This window comes from Terrapene carolina, unplaced genomic scaffold, assembly GCF_002925995.2.
Source record: "Terrapene carolina triunguis isolate 2854851 unplaced genomic scaffold, T_m_triunguis-2.0 Scaffold66, whole genome shotgun sequence".
Classification (NCBI taxonomy): Eukaryota; Metazoa; Chordata; order Testudines; family Emydidae; genus Terrapene; species Terrapene triunguis.
The window spans coordinates 20,273,538-20,294,661 of NW_020664417.1; the positions used below are offsets into that span (position 1 = coordinate 20,273,538).

Below are 21,124 nucleotides of genomic sequence, written 5' to 3' on the forward strand. Positions count from 1 at the left end.
AGGGCATGGATTAGTTCATACAGTTAAGATGATTGATATCAAGATATAAGAAGACTACCTTTTGTCCCATGAAACTGAGTTTTTACGGGTTTTTTATGTCATTACTGATAGATAGCAGTTAATGGAGTTTTGATAGGTCACATAAACATTGGTATTTATGCTTTAACATTTTATATTTATACTCTTTGTTTATATACTATTGTAATGTATTTTCCTGTGCTGCAATAAGTCAAATAAAACTAGAGAAAGAAAATGTAAAGTGCAGAAGATAGTTTCCTCAAAATTAGTTTAAAAATGGATAATTGCTCATCAGTTTAAGGTCAGATGTCAGCATTTCCCCAAAATCTTGAATTCCTGCCATCATTCCCTAAATACCTTCTTAACAGCTACAGTAGCTAAATGTGTTTGTAATTATCTTCTGTTGTTTCTTCAAGAAGAGCTAAAACATCACAAATACTCATAGTAAATAGCTATAAATATGGTTATAACTTTCTGGGTAATCAAGTTCTGGATGCCTGAATTCCTGCCATTGAAGAAGTAGAGAGTCAGAATGATTTGGGGAGGAAGAGCATCTACTCACATGGAGTACACTAGAAAGCGAAGTAGCAAGAAAAGTTGTTCCAACAATGTAAACAAGATCCAGGGGGAAAGATTATGACTGGCAAAACATGCCTCTAAAGGTTTGTACTATTATTATTATTGTTTTTGCTGATGATGAAAGAAGAAGGGCAAGCATAGGAAAAGGACCAAAGAATTTAGTTTACGTATCATCCAAGATGGGGGTGGCCAACCTGAGCCTGAGAAGGAGCCAGAATTTACCAACGTATATTGCCAAAGAGCCATAGTAATATGTCAGCAGCCCTCCATGAGCTTCCCCCCCCCAGCTCCCAGTGCCTCCCACCCACCAGCAGCCCCGTCCGTCAGTGCCTTCCCCTCCCTCCCAGCACGTCCCAATCAGCTGTTTCGTGGCGTGCAGGAGGCTCTGGGGGGAAGGGGGAGGAGCAAGGGCACAGCAGGCTCAGGGGAGGGGGTGGGAAGGAGTGGAGTGGGGGCAGGGCCTGGGGCAGAGCCAGGGGTTGAGTAGTGAGCATCCCCCGGCACATTGGAAAGTTGGCGCCTGTAGCTCCAGCCCCGGAGTCGTGCTTATACAAGGAGCCACATATTAACTTCCAAAGAGTCGCAGGTGGCCCCAGAGCCACAGATTTGCCACCCCTGATCCAAGAGATGACCTCTCCAGCAACATAATGTCTCATAACGCAATACTGACCCACAAGTATTGAGTCAGAGGGGAAAATGTCACCTACTGAATTATCACTAAGAACTTCATGCAGCAACTTGGATTGGCTTGCAGATAGCTCTTCCAGGTACAGGCAGAGGCTACTTAATTTATGAGCTCTGACAAGATCACAGCACAAGGTAGTGTGGTTGCAGGCTACAAAGATTCAAGATTATGTTACAAACAGAACAAGCCCTCCCAAATGACAACATTGAACATGACCATTGATTTTCCTATTTCTTTTTTGTCAAAAAAATGTCTCAGATTTTAAAATTCAACACCATAACTTGTTTGATTTCTGTGAAACCTGAATGTGTTTACTGAGCTAAAACAGGTAATGTAATATACACATCATGTGAAGCACAACTAACGAGCATCTGAAAATTGGTAGATGTTAAAAACAACAAAACGGCCTAAAATTTAACAAAATATTTACAACTTTCTCATGGAACATAAGGTTGTTGCGTTTTTTAAACCATGCACTCTTATTGTGTCTTCTTTTTCAAATTAAACTAATTTGCATTTGGAAAATAGGGATAAACCTGATTCTAGTCAATTTTTCATTTCAGTTTGGAAATAAAAGATAGAGTAATTGAAAATTAAATTACCTAAATAAATCCAAATATAAATGACAAAAGTAAGGTGTTCATAATTCAGGTGAAATAGTATTCAGTAATATGTTCAGGTACATTTTTGTGAAATTTAAAACTGTACATTACAAAAGAGCAAAAAAATGATTGCATATTTAGTTTCTGTAACTTTTTCCATTCTAACATATAGTTATGCTAATCAGATTAATTTGCATGATCAAATTAAACCACTAATACTTTGGAATAGCTAAGGAAGTTTTGTTTAATGAAAAAATAAAAAGGTTCAAATTAGAGGTTATTCTCTCTCTCTGACACACATGCACACACATGGACAGAATTAATTCCATATTGTATAGTTTAGGACTTGGAAAAAGCAGACAACTCTTGTGAAACATTTAGGCGGGATTATGGAAATTAAAGATAGAAAAGATGCAGTGGGCTAGCTAGTCCATCTCCCTGCTAACGCAGGATTGTTCCCTACAGCAACTAGATTTCCTAGTGTTTTGTGAAGTCTAAAGTTTTAAATGCATAATGGGGTTTTTACAACTTCCCTTGAGAGACCACTCCATGTATAATGGCAGGCTCTGATATGCAGACTAACTTTAGGTATAAATTCATGGTGGGATCAACTCACATACTATGATGGAAATATACAGGCTTTTTGATCAAAATGAAATGTTTGCAGATAAATTTCTCCCAAAATGAAAAGTTTCAATGAAAAATAGAAAAACTTTTCTTGGTTTTCAACTTTAAAAAAATTGCGTTTCAGTTCTCCACCCATTTCTTTTTCTCCTTCTCCAAAAACTGAAAATATGTTTTCTTTTGAATTTTTCCACAGAAAATAATTACCATTTTCCCACCAACCCTAATAAACACCTGTATGTCTTTTTTTTCCCAGTTAAAACTGAATGAAGTATTCAGAGAATTAATACAAAGCCAGCAGCACAAATATTTTTCATGCTGTTTGTTCAACATGCCTTAACCATGACCTGGAGATATTATTCTATGGGTAAAAAAAAAATTGTTCGATCTCCACGTACATTGGACTTTACAATCATACTTCTATGAAGGGTGACAATTCATGTCAAATGTAAGGATGATAATTTTGGGGAAAAGATAACACCTATGCACTAAGAACTGAATTGAGACCACAAAGGCCACCATTTTAAATCCCTATCAATTTGAGTGTAATTTAGATCTGGAAAAAGTAGTGAAAGACTTAACATATTATCAATAACCTGATCCAATCTTTCTTTCAGATTATCTTGAATACATTAAGAATATTTCATTAAGTAGGGCTAATAGAGTAACAGAATCCCATGGATGAAGTTATTCACAGATGTAAGTGAATACAAGTTCAGGGCCTAACTTACCTATGTATTCTTTATATAAGATTTGTAGTCTCCACAGCCAGAATGGTAAATCATCTAATTTGCAAATTGACAATCAATCCTATTTATCTTAAACATATTAACAATATTTCAGTAAGCCTTAAGACCATCAAATTCTTACTGTTGCAAGGGACAAACATCGGTAGACCTCAGCCTACCTTATAACTTTCTGATAGGATTCAAGGAAGAAAAGTATTCTGGGCCTGTACCATAGTACATTTAGGAGGAAAACTTCAGAACTTATTAAATTTATCTGGCCCATAATTAATTGAAAATTAATTACAGTATCTTGGAAAAAAGCATAGACTAAAAATGGGCCAGCATACATTTTTAATACAGTTGCTTCATCTGAATCTCTTCCAATAATTAAGTCTAACATACAGCATTAGAAGCAAAAAACAAAAACAAAAACCAAACAATGGGTACGGAAAAGGTTCATAGTAGTACTTGTTGCAGGGAGAGGGAGAGAGAGCGAGAGAGATTCTCTGTGAAGGAGAGGGATGGACTATGTTAACATTTAGCTACTTTAACTTTTGTAGCAACTACTAATTATTGCCCCTTCTCATAAAATCAGACAGACCTATGGAGTAAATAACCTCACTGAAGAAATCATTATGTGGTGACTTCATGAATAATTGTCCAAAAGCTATCAGAGTACAAAAAGAGAATAGATGATGTTACAATTTTCATCATATATAATAAGGTGGTAAATGATAAAATAGCTATACTAACTTGGGTGAGTCTTCATGCAAAGCTCTGTTGGTTTTTGTAAGCATTATTTTAGATACATTTTTGTAAAAGGTGCCAAAACACGGCACAGGTGCTTTAACATAAATCAAAGGACTATATTTTTAAAAAAATGTCTGAACACTATAAGGCAAAATGTCCATACTCAAAATACACACATAACAGTCTGTATTACTGTGAACCCAGAAAAAAAGACCAATGGTGTCAAAAAAGATCAGCAGAATACATGAGGATGAGCAAAATAAAACTCACTGTATTTATTCCAGAAAAATGTGGAATATTTACCCTGGATTTTCCATTATTCTGTCAATTTTGTTTGCTATTAAAAAGTTTTCCATTACAGAGATGAAGAAAGAAGTAAGATGGTAGCTAACTATAAAATGTGATGTGCTTTAAAAATTCTTCTATTGAAGAACAGTTTGAGTTTCCCTATTAAGTAAGAGTTTTCGTTCTTTCATTCTGATCAACAGATCAGGAGGGATACAAAGGAGAGTCAATTTCTTTACAAACCCTAGGAAGAGGGATCCTTGTTCTCCAAAGCAATATTTGGGGACTACAATTTAGAATTTAAATAAGTTTTCCTATAGGCCCTGTCCAAAACATACAACCTATTTGGTTAGAAAATAAGTTCCCTTGGAAGTCCAAGACAGCTTTGATTTAGTTTGTGTTTGGGGTTTATCTTTCCTTCAAATTAGATGGTGAGAAATTAAATTGAGTTTATTTCTCTGAGCAAGAAGAGCAGAGCCAATGGGAGAATCTCTTCCATTTCTGTAGATAAATAGTACAGGTTGCCCTCTTCCTACTATTCAGTTACACCTCTTTCAGAGGAGGGGGCATAAGGTGCCTGCGCGGGCTGAACAGACACTCCGACCGGAAAAATCTCTGATCAAGGGCTTGAGAGGCTCATCCGCACTTGAAATAGAGCAAACATGGGGACACTACTCGAAGAACTAATCGTTCCAATGCCAATTAGATCTTTACCTTGAGACAGCTATTTGAAAGCACTGCTGAATTTAATAAGCCATGTGCACCACTTTTTATAGACTTCTGTCAGGCCTTTGATTCAGTGCATTGAGCAAGTCTGTGGGATCTGATGATGCAACTTGACACTATCTTCCCAGGAATGCCATTGATAGAAGAGCTCTATAATAGAATGGAAAGCTGTGTTTGAGTAACAGATACACGGCATGGTTTCCTATCGCCACAGGAATTCATCAAGGCTGCATTCTTTCACCATCATAGTTTGATACTGGCATTGATTGGTTGATGGACAAGATTGAGGGGACAGCTCTTGCTGTTGCACTGAGCTGAACACCATACTGCTTCAAGATCTCAAATATGTCGATCATATTGTCTTGATGGCTCAGTTCAGTGAATCACTGCAGCTGATGGACGATCTGGTTTAACAAGAAGAGGTGCACACTGGTCTGGTTATTAATCCAGAGAAAACAAAGTCTCTGGCCATTACTATCAAGCAGCCTCCAGCTCCTGATTACAATCACCTCAGTGTCAACCTGTCAAGACAGAACATCGAGCAGCTGGCAACTGTCAAATATTTGGGCAATCATAGACAGTACAGGAGGATGCTCGAAAGATGCAGACACTAGTAAGGCAGCAATTTTGGGCCCTTCAGTTGCCTCTATAGGGACGCTGTGACACCAAAGTTGCTGTGAAGCTGCAGATCTGTAGTACTACTGTTATATCATCTCTGTTGTATAGAATTGAAATGTGGGCACTGAGAAAGGCTGAAGAAGACTGGATTGATGTTTTCGATTCTCATCATCTACATCAGCTGCTCCACATCAAGTGGCAGGAAAAGATCAGAAATGAGGATGTTGAAAGCAGAACCCACCAATCACCTCCATCAGAACAGGATCAGTTTCAGTGGCTGTCTTGTATGGATATATTGCAATAGAAGACTAATGAATTCCAAAATATGTATACCAAAGAATGCCACTATACATCCAGTGATCACATGGACACCAACAGCTTCGGTAGTGTGATAAGATCACCAGTGACGGACATACACTGAATATCCAGTCAAACCATCTTAAGGACCTAGCCAGAGATCGATGTGGGTGGCGCTCAATCTGCAAGGAGGCCAAGTCCCTTTGGGATTTGCCATGATGACAATGACAACAACATGATTTTCAGAATATCTGTGATAATTATATTATAAAGAAAATGTTTTGAGTCCTGTTATTTGAATATGAATTAGGCAGCACTAATCTACCAATAGAAATGCATATTCAAACTACAGCAGACTTCAATCTTCACTAGAATGGACATTAACATTAAAGCTGAGAGATATCACTTTGCAAGAACTTGTCTTTTGTTAAGATATACAATGTTTTTAAATGATCTCAAGAACATTCCCCACCATCACCACAAAAAATCCCATACACAATTCTTGAAGCTTCCACACTCCTAGCTTTAGTGAAACTCTACTAAAATTACTGTCAGCATCAAACACACACTTTTCTTGTTCTGAGCCATAAAATACATATCTCCCAAAAACTGATTTAGAATGACAATAGGGTTTATTAGCTTTTGTGCACTTCTCTCAGTGTAAAGGTTTGAGATTATGCAGCTATGTATGTAAAAAGAAGCATGTTAAAATATTTTTGCCCAATAAAATTAAAATAATGAACTAAAAATGTTATGCTTACCTCCTAAATTCATTCCAGCTTGTAGACACTTCTGTAATCGGCAAGCCGGGCAGTTCTTCCTTCGAATCTTATCAATAATACAGTCATTTCTTCCTGCACATAGGTAATTGTGCTGCCCTGAATGAACCAAAAACAAAACAGAATGTTATTTGGATACCATATATATAAATATTTCCCATTCATTCTATTTTCCATTCATTCTGCAATCATTTTGAGTTTCCCGTTAATGCACAGAATCTCTCTTCCCATTTTCTAGCTACCTTGGTGACCTATAATCATTAGATGGATTTCTTTTCTATCCCGTGAACAGGATTAAACTGCTTATTTAAAAATGGGTCTCAGATACACTGGGGTTGAGGTTTTTGTGAGCCCCTATAGTTATATCATCATTACAAGTTATTTAAGACCCACAAGTACAAAGCTCTGTTCTGTACAAAAAATAAAGATATAGTCCCTGCCCCAAAGTGTTTACAATCTAAATTATCAACAGACAATACAGGGCAGATGTAAAATAAACTATCACAACAGAGTCCAATCTTTTTAAGCAGTTCAGAGTGTGTTTGTTTTAATCAGTTATCTTATATGTAGTTGATTATTTCTGAAAGCTTTGCAAATAAGGGTCTGATTCACCAATGCATTACTCCAATTTTATGCAGTTATGAATCAAGCCCAACAGATGGATTTGAATGGAGAGAGGGTAGATATTTGGTTCACAATGAATAAAAGAAAGGAAGTATAAGCAATGGAAGAAGGCATGAAGATGAGGGTGTGGGAAGGATACAAAAGGATATTCAGTTTTGCAGTTTGGGACAACTGTAGATAGTAGGGGAAAAGGAGGAAATAAGAGCAGAATTGCAGGCGGGGCAGTATCATGAAGAATTTTTTTAAATAAGCAGAAGATTCTTAAATCTGATGTGGAAGGAAAGAGGACAGCAGCAAAGTGCTAGCATAACATGGTCAGAGTGATGTAAGAGAAGATCATTTTAGTTGCATCCTTTTATACAGACTAGACTGGATGGGGCATGATGCAATGTTGGGCACATCAGAAAAGGATGAGTTTGCAGCAGCTGTGGAAACAGATGTCGTGTACATATATAAAGAGGTTTTGTGGCATGACTGGGGAGAGCTCAGAGAAGGGGTAGAGAAAGAAATGACAGGATTTGCCAAGAGCATGGATTCAGAAGAATAGACAAAAGTCAAATACAATACTGAGGTTGTCAGTTTGTGCAACAGACACAATAAAAACATGAGCTGTGAACTGTGAAGGAGAAGCATTTGGGAGAAAAGAGGACAAGTTCAGTTTTCACTTTATTGAGTTTGAGGTACCAGTGAAGATGTCAGAGAGGCACGATGGCTGGGGGGTAAATGAGAGGAGAGAGGTAGTTTTGTGAGTTATCACCGTAGAAAAGGTAACTGAAATATGGGAATGAATGAGGTTGTTCACAAAAAGAGTATAGAGGGTGAAGACGAAAGGCCAAGAACAGCACCGCAGGAAACACTGGCAGATTGTGGCGAAGGGATGAGGAACCACTCAGGCATTGTGGTAAAGTAGTGGTCAGAGAAGTATGAAGAAAACTAAGAGTCAAGAGAACTGACTGTAGCACTGAAACGATCGACTGTGGCAAAGGAAACAGCTAGATCAAGGAGGCCATTAGTGATGGCTAGGAAGAGCTCTATCTTAGTGTCAATAAAAGCACTTGGAGTGAAATGGAACAAGTAGCAACTGGATTGCAGAGGTCAAGAAGCTTGGAGGCAAAAGAAAGCAGGGACATGGGGCACTAATTAGATACGGATGTACAGCCACAGGAGATTTTCTTCCAAACAGGAGGTACAAAGTAGGTTAAAATGCCCAGGGACCTGCTGATGGCAAGTGCCAGGATGCTCACCACAAGGCAGAATAACTTCCTGTGGAGACTCAAGGAAAATATGAGCACTCAACAGGGCACTTTGAACTAGGACTCAGGAGAACTGGATTCTATTCCTGGCTATTCCACTGACCTGCTGTCTGACCTTGGGCAAGACTTCTGTGACTCTGTTTTCCCTCATGCCCTATGTCTGTGTGGTCTACTTAGAATGTAAAGGCAGGGACCTTTTACATCCGTTCAGCACCTGGCACAGCAGGGACCCAGTCTCGCTTGGGGCTGCTAGACGCTGCTGTAAGACAACAAATAAATCGTAATAAAATGGTAAATTAAAAACCTAAAGTCCTATAAGTATGCCACCGGAAGGTTTTATCAGAACTCTGATCCCTGCAGCACAACTCCGACAAAAAGACTGGAACTTTGGGGTAGTCCATTCATGAATATGTGTCAAAGAAAGAAAACAAATTAAAGCAAGCTGGATAATATAATGAAACTAGGGCTGTAAAGCAATTTAAAAAATTAATCGCATGGTTAATCACACTGTTAAACAATAGTAGAATACCATTTATTTAAATATTTTGGATGTTTTCTACATTTTCAAATATATTGATTTCAATTACAACACAAAATACAAAATGTATAGTTCTCACTTTATATTTATTTTTTATTACAAATATTTTCACTGTAAAAATCAAAAGAAACAGTATTTTTCAATTCACCTAATACAAGTACTGTAGTGCAATCTCTTTATCTTGAAAGTTAAACTTACAAACGTAGAATTATGTACAAAAAATAACTGCAGTCAAAAAAGAAAACAATTTAAAACTTTAGAGCCTACAAGTCCACTCAGTCCTACTTCTTGTTCAGCCAATCGCTCAGACAAACAAGTTTGTTTACATTTGCCGGAGATAATGCTGCCCTCTTCATGTTTACAATGTCACCTGAAAGTGAGAACAGGTGTTCACATGGCCCTGTTGCAGCCGGTGTCGCAAGATATTTATGTGCCAGATGTGCTAAAGATTCATATGTCCCTTCATGCTTCAAAAACCATTCCAGAGGACATGCATCCATGCTGATGACGGGTTCTGCTTGATAACAATCCAAAGCGCTGCGGACTGATGCATGTTCATTTTAATCATCTGAGTCAGATGCCACCAGCAGAAGGTTGATGTTCTTTTTTGGTGGTTCAGGTTCTATAGTTTTTGCATTGGAGTGTTGCTCTTTTAAGACTTTTGAAAGTATGTTCCACACCTCATCCCTCTCAGATTTTGGAATGCACTTCAGATTCTTAAACCTTGGTTTGAATGTTGTAGCTATCTTTAGAAATCTCACATTGGTACTTTCTTTGCGTTTTGTCAAATCTGCAGTGAAAGTGTTCTTAAAACGAACATCATGTGCTATAACATGAAATACATGGCAGAATGTGGGTAAAACAGAGCAAGAGACATACAATTCTCTCCCAAGGAGTTCAATCGCTAATTAAATGAACGCATCTTTTTTTTAAATGAGCATCATCAGGATGGAAGCATGTCCTCTGGAATGGTGGCTGAAGTATGAAGTGGCATATGAATGGTTAGCATATCTGGCATGTAAATACCTTGCAAATCCGGCTACAAAAGTGCCATGCGAATGCCTGTTCTCACTTTCAGGTGACATTGTAAACAAGCAGCGGGCAGCATTATCTGCTGTAAATGTAAACAAACTTGTTTCTCTTAGTGTGGCTGAACAGGAAGTAAGACTGAGTGGACTTGTAGGCTCTAAAGTTTTACATTGTTTTGTTTTTGAGTTCAGTTATGTAACAAAAAAAAAAATCTATATTTGTAAGTTTCACTTTCACGGTAAAGAGATCGCACTACAGTACTTGTATGATGTGAATTGAAAAATACTATTTCTTTTGTTTATCGTTTTTACAGTGCAAATACTTGTAATAAAAATAATACAAAGTGAGCACTGTACACTTTGTATTGTGTTGTAATTGAAATCAATATATTTAAAAATGTAGAAAAACATCCAAAAATATTTAATACATTTCAATGGTATTTTACTGTTTAACAGTGAGATTAAAACTGCCATTATTCGCGATTAACATTTTTTAGTTAATTGTGTGAGTTAACTGCGATTAAATCGACAGCCTTAAATGAAACCGACTTGAAAACTAACTGATATTTAAATAAGTCTATTAAAATAGTAATTGAAAAGTAAAATCATAATGGGCTACTCTTAAAAGGAAAATCTGCTTAAAATATAATATGTTTGTGCATAAAATCAACCTATGTAACATAGAGACATATCATAATGGTGGTCATTTAGGTGACCACCTAGAGAAAAATACTGTATTTAATGTCTATTAATATATTTTCTGTCTACTGATTTAAGGCACCTTCTAAAAATATTATGCAACAGAACTGCAAATTGGAATGTAAGTCTAAAAATAAAGTGAAAAGCAAGTATTAAAGTAATGCTGAATACTAAAAGGGTGTCATTCAAAAACCTAAATTTTGATATAATTTTAAAGAATTTGATATTTTCTCCTGGAAATGTGTGTATGATTGTTCAGTACTGCAGCTTTTCAGTGTCTTGCACAATGTCCTTTGTACAACATGGAGTACTGCAATTCCATTTTTAGGCTTTCACAGGCGGGTGCAGGCTATTAATATGACAAGTCAGCTCTGATGCTGCAAAATGAACCCCTCTGCAGATTTCCCCTGAAGGCAGTTTGTTCTATGAAATTGTACACCTGTTAAGTCAACATTTTTCATTATGGCTTTCAAAAACTGATGAGCTTAGTAGAAGTAGGTTAACATTTATGTACTTCAGGATAATTACATAGGATATATTTTGTATACGTTGTGGAAATGTTTATTTGATTTAAATCCTTGTCTTACTGTGCCCTTCACAAGACATATTCCTTCTATACCTGAATACTTTCATGAGTCAGATTTAGGATACTTTGGTTAGACTGCAATTACTACATACGCTTTCTGTTGCTAAATGTTTACTGAAAGTATAATTCAGTAAAGACACATCAATTTTGAAATAATATGTCCTTGAAAACTTCGACTAATATGTGATGCAAACAGCTTTTCTTTTAAATTGCACAGAAATATCCATTGACAGGCTCTTAAAGTTCTCAATTCCATAGGCCAATTTACTTGGATAAAAGTCTAGAAATATCTTAAAACACTTTACCTGTAGATATTCTTTTTAAGTTCTCACTTAAGTAGAAATTATACAACAAAAGAATGCAAAACCCTCTACAGCAACTCCCTATGTATAATTGTTTATTTTTATATAATTAATAGAACTGTGTTTAGATATATATGCAATTAAAACTGTGGTATGCTAAAAAACATCCCTAATGATGTGACACAAACCAACAAAAGCAAGGCAATTCAAAATTATATCACTATTAAATGTAATATCTTACATTTATATAGCACAACTCTTTCTCAAGTATCCCCAAAAAGCTTTACAATTGATACATAAATTACTGTACCCCATCCCACTCCCTTCTTCCCTTTGATTTCAATGGGAATTAGGAAATAGGCTCTTTTGAAAATCCCACCAGGTGCCTATCTGCATCCTTAGATCCCTAAATGTCTTTGAAAATCTGGCTCTTTCTACCTTCTTTCTTTCTCTGTCTCCTGATTCTCCGAATGTCCTTCTCATTCTCTATCTCAGCCTCTTCATTCTGGCTACTCCTCCCTTCCCACACTCTTTCCCTCTCTGAGTTCTGGCCTCTGACACACTAAGAGGCAACTAGCCCTTTCACTGAAGTGCCACTCGGAGGGCTGCTCTGAGCGCTGAGAAAGGTCAACTGAGCCACAATGCTTATTGAAACAGCAGTGTTTTAAAGTACTTTGTTTCATGTATTGTAGGTTTTGGTTTATTTTTTAATTGGGATAACAGGTAGGAAAGAAACGAGACGGAAAAGGAAAAAAGAGGAAGAGAAATAGGCACAGCTTGTCACCCGTTCAGCCATAATCAGCAGGCTGGGTGTTGTAGATATTCTGGCACAGGTAAGTCTTTTGGAGAGATCTGAAGGAAGATAAGCTAATGGCTGTTTGGATATCAGGGAGGTTTTCCCATCCATAAAGGACAGTTGGGAGAAAGTGCAGAAGTGTTTAAGGGAGACGCTGACTGGTGGGCAGCACAGCCTGGGAATACTGGAGAAAGCAGAAGTCAATAACATAGTAGGTTACTAGGTCAGCTAGGTTGGGTGGGAATAAATTACGAAGGACCCTAAATATAAAGACAAGAGTTTGTATCAGATGTGGAAGTGAAGACAGAGCCAGTGGAGGGGCTCCAAGAGGGTGCTGATGTACTCCTAGTAACAAGCCAAAATGGTGATTTTAGGAGCAATATTCTGAAGACACATGAAGAGAGCAAGATTGCAGACTTGAAGGCCAGAAAAGAGAGGTTGCCGTAATCAAGATGTGAAATTATGAGTAGAGCCCTGCAAATCTCTGGATATCCGCTTTATACCTGCAGATATTTGCATCCGTGGACGATTTTTGCAGATCGCGGATGGATGCAGATCCAAATTATATATTTAAAGCCCTGCAAATCTGCGGATATCCTCTTTATAGCCACCGATATTTGCATCCGCAGATTGTTTTTGAGGATCGCGGATCAGATGTGGATGCAAATGTTGTATGCCTTCAGGGCTCTAATTATGAGATTTTGGCTGATAAAATAGAGAGGAAAGGAGAGATTTGAGAAAAGCACTAAGATTTAGAAACAAACTCAACATGTGCAATAAGGGAGAGGACTGAGTCAACGATAGCACCCAGATTACGGAATTGAGCGACTAGGAGGATGGTGCTATTGTCCAAGTGATAGAGAAAAGGGAGAAAGCGGGGCTGGCAGGGTGGGAGATCATAAGCTCAGTTTGTGCCATACTGAGATTAAGATGACAAATGGACATCCATAAAGAGATGTCAGGAAGACAGGTCAGGACACTAGACTGTGTGAAGGGATATAGTAGAGAGGGAGATTTGTGAGTCTTCAGCATAAATATGGTAGTTAGAGCCAGACCTGCAGAAAAGAGTACCTGGAAACAGGGAGTAGAGGAAAAGAAGGGGACCAAAGAGTGAGCCTCTCAGGGACACTCACAAAAAAGGGTAGAGGATGATTCAGTAGATGAGCCATTAAAGTACTTTGTTTCATGTATTGTAGGTTTTGGTTTATTTTTTAATTGGGATAACAGGTAGGAAAGAAATGAGACGGAAAAATGATCAGAGCAGTCTGAGGAGAACAATAAGATGACAAACACAAAAGACAATGAGGAAAACATTTCAAAAAGTAAGGAGTGGTCCATGGTATCAAAAATTGCTGAGAAATCAAAGAGGACAATTATAGAATAGAGGCCCTAAGATGTGACCTCAAATAGGTTATTTTAGAGACTTCAGAGCAGTTTCAGTAGAGCACAAAGTGGAAGTCAGATGGGAGAGGGTCAAGAATGATATTGGAAGAATGGAACTACAGATGACAGTGATAGTAGACAGCATGTGAGTCCTGGAATGGAGGAGAGAAGAGAGATTAGGTGATAGTTTGAAAGAGACATAGGGTCAAGGCTAGGATTCTTTAAAATAGGGGAGACCAAAGCATGCTTGTATTGGGAAGGAAAGGAACCTGATGAGAATGATAGCTTGAGGACAAGAGTTAAATAGTGGAGGAGAACAAGGGTGAGGGAGGACAGAAGATGAGAGGGGATGGGGCTATCTACTTATGCATGTAGAATATGTTATACTCATCACTATGGTATATAAACACCTTGTTACATTCAACATGAATCTAATCCCCGGTTCTCTTCTTTCTGCAGGGTTAATTTTTTATTGAAGTTTTGAAAAGTTATGTCAATTAAGTTCATTTTACAGTTTCTCTTGAAAGCAGCAAGATGCAAGGTCATTTTGCACTCTTGAAAGACAGAGTCCATATTTAGGGCCAGCCACTGAGAAAGCAGGGTCTTACACTCCAGATTTTACTCATATGTTTGACAGCTGCATGATTCCTGAAGACAGAAGCTGACATGAGAGGTCATGATCCTTAAAAGAGAAGTTGTCTCTTATGTAGGTTTTGGTGAATTCCTTGTATGGTTTTGAAGATTAGAATAGAGACCGTGATTTTGCTTCCATGCTCACTGGGGAGTCAGTGATGTAAACTATGTTGCTATAGATAGGTTGTTTCATTCTGAACTAACTGACACTTTTTCAAGATTGCAGTTTTCTTTCCAAGGTGCACTGGAATAAGCAACCTTAGACATCACAAAAGCATGTAGCACTATGGCCAATCAACATCTAACAGGATGGTCATTAACAGGATAGGATGCAACTTCCTGCCAAACACAGGTGGAAGAAAACACTTAAAGAAACCATAGGTACCAGAGAATCCTACAGCAACGAGGATTCCAGAATATCTTTAGGGCTCTGGACTATTTTGATGATCTCAACAGAAGACATTCTCAAAGGAAACTGATGTAATTGTGGTGGCTAGATCTTTAAAGCATATGTCTCTTCCCAGAAACAAATCAATCTTGTCTGAGTTTAGCTTAACTCAGCTCTTCTTTTTATTCAGTTTACTCAGCCAATAGTGGGTTGGGAAGTAAGAGAGTAGGAATCAAATTCTTTTTCCCCACATAGCAATGCAGTAGGGTAAGAGTAATTTTTAGCAAATGCCATTATTGAATTTATACATAAGTAATCCTTGTTTCATTTAAAATAGTTAAGACAAAATGCCTGGAAAGTTAACTGTTCAACATAAAAGATAAATAGGTACCACAGGGTTACTTATTAAGAAGAATGTAATAGAGTTGTCACATTAAGAGTATAGCTGCCAGAATCACTTTGTTTATAGTTCTCAAGTTTAGATAATCCAGACATATAAGATGTACATATTCATATATAATATGCGCTGTGACAGATCAAGTGTGACAGAGTGAGTTGAAAACAGTTTCAGACTCATGAATTTTCTGGATTTTTCTGGTTATATATGGCACAAAACTAAACTGATATCCTTATTTCCTGCAATTTGTTCTCTCTTACTCTATTATATTTCCTTGAAGAAACAAAATCCAGTAGCAAACAGAAAGGTCAATTACTACTGATCCAATGAGTTACAGCACGACAAACTCCTGAAAACTTAACACCCCTGGAAATGGTGGCATATTCCCTCCCCTCTTTAAAACCTAGTATCCTGACTAAATGACTGATCCTGCAAAGTGGTATGCAAGAACTTCAACAGGGCTCCTCGCAGGTGCAGGGATCTGCCCATATGCATCACTGTGCAGGATCAAGGCACAATTACTTTTTTAAAATTATAATTGGGAAAAGGCAAAAGGCAAAATTCTTAAATTATTAAAGTTGGTAAAATTTTCCATGTTTTCATTTTCCATCTGTAACATTACATTTTCTTTTTTCAAAGTCTGAGCAAGGACATGAACAGAATGTAATTATTTTCCTGGATTTCTTCTGCCTATAGTCTCAACTGAAACTTCTATAATGTTCAAAGAATGTTCAGTTTTGTTGAAACTGATTGGAAAATGTTTGCTTTGTCTAGCTCAGTAGACAAAGTTTCCTTCCTCTGTTAAAGTTACAGATTTCATTGCAAGATCTCTCAGAACAAATATAGAGAAAGTTCCAAAACCGCATTAACTACAACTTCTAAATCAACAGCGGGGAACCTTGTCTGGTCCAATAACAGAGATGAGGTGATCAAGAAGGCTGTGCTGGGGCTAGGAATGTGATGAAATAGTGGTAGCAAGAGAATGGTTTCTCCTTGTCTTCTGCCTCCCCACAGCACAAGAGAATGGAACAGAAAAGTACACTTCCAACAACAACCCTAAACTGCATCTAGTGGCCAAGAAAGAGCAGAGCAGAGCAGAGCCCCCCCTCTTCCCCCCGCCCCCAAAAGAACAACCTTTTTAAAAGGTCTCCTACTCCATCAGCACAGCTAAAAGCAATATCTCTATAGTCCATAATCTCCCTCCTTCACATATGGAATACTTTAATTTCAGCTACAGATTTCATTTTATTAATGGTGGGCAAAATTGACTTCTCCCTCCACGAAGCAAGAGCGATCAGACTTTCTGTTGGGAACTAATCAACGGATCTGAGGAAAGAGAGAATAGAATTTATCTCCAAAATCCATATGTTGCATGACTGCAAAGCATTCCCTCAGCAGCCACTATTCCCGTCTTTGGACCAGTATAAGGGCTTCTGCCCGCCCCTCATTTGCCATCTGTAGTGTGTTTGGCCACTGGATCTGTATAGGATCGACTAGCTTCTTCTCAATCACTGCAAACAACCCCAGCCCCCAGTGAGAAGCTTCATGGTACAGAGTGGGTTATGAAAGCCCCAAAACACCAACCCTCACACTGGCAGGCATAAGTGGTGTAGAGTGCCTTTCACAGGATCTCCATAGTGAATAAACTTCATCCAATGAAAAGTGCTTTGTCCTATGTGAAATTTTAGGGCTTTATTCTCCTCTCACTCACACCAAGTAACTCCACTGACTTCAGTGGAATTACTCCTGATATATACTAGTCATGGGAGAGAGGAGAATCAGGCCCACATTATCCTGGACTCAATGTATGTAGTTCTATATTAAGGTTCCCCCGGTCCCATTAATTAGCATTATTTACTAAATAGACTGAAGCAGCTCTCTCCACCTCCTGTAGCGCTTTAGCTTCTCAGTTTTGCACAGATTTTGGTTCCCATATTAATTCTGAAACTAGGTACTGTATTATTTATCCAGGTGAATGGAAGAGAATGAAAATGTGCATGCCAAAAAAAAAAAAAAAATCAGTGAAGGATAGGAAGAGGGGAGACCACTTATTTCCAGAATATCTGATTCACAGACAAAACTGCACCTAACCAGAATTCTCTCCCCCACCCCCTCTAGCATAACCTTACTGAAGGAGTTTTCCTCCTGCAATCATGTAATCTGCCCACCTCAACCTCTCATTTGTTACAGACAGCTCTGAAACCTCCACATACTTTGTGAAATCTATGTTATTACTGTAACCCTGTCAATTTATTTTAATTGGTAAAGTATATTACTCTGAATCTTTTTTCCTCTATCATATAATAAGTATTATACAAATAAAAATGTTGCTAAAACTTATGATAATTTGCCACATGTAATAACCAAAAAACATGTTTAACAAAAGTTATATCACTGTTCCTTTCTAGAAAGTAACTGCATATATCTAACCAATCTTTATTTTATGATGTATAACTGGCACTCTGAAGCAAATCAAAATGACTAAGAGTGCCATTTTCAATCTCCTCTAAATTTCCATATTTTAGAAAAGTCACTATTCTTATGGTATTAAAAAATACAAATGCCTTACACTGACTCCATTTAAATCTGAACTGCATTTTCATTGTACTGTTAAAGAATTTTTTTAAAGCAGTTGACAACTGCCCAGCAACAGCAGCCTATGTTTGCAGTCACTATTTTAGGCTACATCACATGTCAATTACATAACCTTGTTTTACTGCTCTTGAACTGGTTAGAACAACCTGGGAAACAGATTAGGGCAGTCCCTCTGAATTCTGTAATCCAAAGTCAATTGCATGCACCACTCCTCCATCCCCCTTCTCAAGCACTACAATACTGAATCTACAGTAAGTCACCCTCTCTCAATAACTAGTTACTTATTGTTAGAGCTTACTGAAACATTTGATAATTAACTTCCTCAGTTCTGTTTAAACCAGTACAGTCTGACCATAATAAAGTAATAAACAATGATCCTGGCTGCTGACATTTATGGGTGGTGCAGGATTAAGATGCTTATAAATGCCATGAGAAAAAACACAGAATTCATAGATAGATAGATAGATAGATAGATAGACAGACAGATATAGATATTGCCCCTCCTTTTAAAAAAGAGAAAGTGAACATTAAATTTTTTCCAATATTCAGACTAATTCTGGAATCATAATATGGCTCTATATTCTTTATAACTCAATAGGTCTGGTCGTCTGTGTGACCATATAAATTTCCAGATCAACATGCTTGCTGATGCAGAGAGAGGCTATGTTTGCCATTTGTTCAAAAACAATAATGATGCCAATCTATGCTACTGCAAGAGAGTGGGGTTTGGGTACAGGGGTCCAAGGCAGAGCACATTTCCCAATTTTTCTTTTTACACAAAGTAAAAAAAAAAAAAAAAAAAAAATTAACCATAGATTTAAAATATACATTATAAAGCAAATGTATTTACTATGTTGAGCTTGACATTTTTCATACTTCCTTCTGTTTCTGTCTATTATCTAGTGTTCCTTCTATCACATGATGCATCCTTTCTTCCGTTTTTTTCACTGTTCATATTTCCTCAGACTAATTAGTCTAGGTCTGCTGCCCCGGGCTACTTCCTAGCTATATGCTCCTTCAGTTTTGGGCTTGGCCCCTATAGTTTAAACCAGAGGTAGGCAACCTATGGTTTTAATTGAATTTTAAATGAAGCTTCTTAAACATTTTAAAAAACTTATTTACTTTACATACTACAATAGTTGAGTTATATATTATAGACTTATAGAAAGAGATCTTCTAAAAACGTTAAAATGTATTACTGGCACGTGGAAGCTTAAATTAGAGTGAATAAATGAAGACTCGGCACACCACTTCTGAAAGGTTGCTGACCCCTGGTTTAAACAGTCAATCACTTAACAAAGAGTTCAAATGAGCAGGGTCCTATAGGACCTCCTGGCTCTCAAAAGGGGGTGGTGGTGGTTGGAGAAGGCACTACCAATTTGCCTTACTGGCTCTATAGCCACCTCTCAGGGTCAACCTTCTGTCTTGCTTCCTGGATAAATTTCCTCTCTCCTGAAACCTGTCCACGTCCCCTTTGCCTGGGCTGGTTCTGAGCTCCTTTTAACCCACTCCTCCAGATGGACCATGCACAGCAGAGCCATAGGGGTAATGCTATCTGGGCCCAGTATTGCCTTTTAACCCCTTCAGGCCCAGTGAGGGGTTTGTATATCCCATCACACTAGGACTCAGAGTGGGAGTATGATAAATTCACTATGGCAGCAATAATTTACAATACTGTCAGTAAATGCTCTGGCAACTCTTTTCATCTGGGAACTTTCTTTAAATGTTGCAGGTAATTCATTAATGATAGTCAGAAACTTTAAAAAAATATCTTTTGAGATTCAGAACCTGGAACTGTTGACTATCAAACTAACATTAGACACTCAAAACGTTAAATATAACCTGCAGAGCGTTTTTTAAAAAGGGGGCTCATGCTTATCTTTTACTTCTTCAGGATGGATAAAGAAGGTCTGACCATTTTTTTAACCTTAATATCAGGAATGTCATCTCTGGTTTAGCCAGATGACTTGTGAGGGGCAGGAGGAGAGAAATCCTCTGAAATGAAACATGGCAACCATTCTGTACCAGCAGAACAAGCTATTCTTTTGTTTGCTTATTTGCTTGCTTGATTCCAGGAGGGTAAGTTATTCTTAACTTATACCTTAAAGAAGAGGAGGAATTTTAATAGCTATAGTGAGCCAGACTCTCAACTGGTATAAATCAGTATAACTCCATTGACCTCGCTGATTACATCTGCTGAGGATATGGCCTAATCTAGTCGTTACTTATGTTGGAATTTGGGAACTCTAACTACACTAGTCCAGAAGACGAGCAGCTGTGGGGAAGTGCCGCTTTCCCAAGCCAGGGCAAGAGGGAGAACTGTGCTCCTCCCTCCAATCCATTCCCTAATCCTCCTTAGTTTAACCCCGATCTCATATCTTACGAAACTTCTGGAATTTTTGTTGTCCACCAGTCATCAAGACCTTAGTTTCACATCTTATATAAGCACCAGAGTGCCACCTAATATTGATCCAAAGAGAAGAGTGCCAGCTACTCAGTCACCAACCCCACTTCCAGTTACTGCAGCATGTCAATCTTCTCTGGAGGACACTAAAGTATTAACAAAATCCACATTCTGGGCTTAGTTTACAAGACCTAACATAACTACAGCTTAAAACAGAATGCATGTGTAGGCCACATGTTTGCTCTGCAGTTTTTAGTGGTGTAAATAAAGGAAGAAACAGAGGAGAGGATACATAATTCTTGTTTTTTTGTGACTGCGCACTTGCCAGAGCTGGCCAGTGTGACTCTGCCAGATGGGCCAGAATCATCCAGAAATTGGGTATGGTGGGCACCAGGTGTGCTCATTAGTTCTTTGAAGCTACTTGGGTGATTTCCATTCTGGGCAAGCAGCCTGTCAGGACACACCCAGAGTCGCGCTCAGAGTGGAACCATTGAGAACCCAAGGGGAGGGGGAGAACTTTATAAAGAGCAGGAATGGGAGCCAGACTTAAGAACTCAGCAGAGAGGAACAGCGCAAGAACCAGATGGGTCTCCTGTAAGTATTGCATTCCAGGGCTTTGCCAGTTTTGTTGGATTAAGACTGCAAGTCCCTTCACTCCACTGAAGAAGAGGAGAACTTAGAACTTGCTGCGGCAAATTGCAGATTGACATTGCAAAGACTCAAGGGGAGTTTGAATGAGAACGTGGGACTATCTCGTGTCCCAACTTTAAGGAGCTGGCATGCCCTACAGAGGGTTTGGAACCATTC

General features: G+C 38.1%; 1 protein-coding gene across 4 annotated transcripts in view; it reads right to left on the bottom strand.

Moving 5' to 3' along the window:
- NR3C2 (nuclear receptor subfamily 3 group C member 2) overlaps positions 1–21,124 on the bottom strand; it is a 264,083-nt gene that overhangs the window by 57,347 nt on the left and 185,612 nt on the right. For all 4 annotated transcript variants that reach the window (XM_024207563.2, XM_024207565.2, XM_024207566.2 and 1 more), the window contains exon 4: positions 6,674–6,790. In XM_024207563.2, coding sequence (XP_024063331.2) covers positions 6,674–6,790 — 117 coding nt within the window. The remainder of the gene's footprint in view (positions 1–6,673; positions 6,791–21,124) is intronic.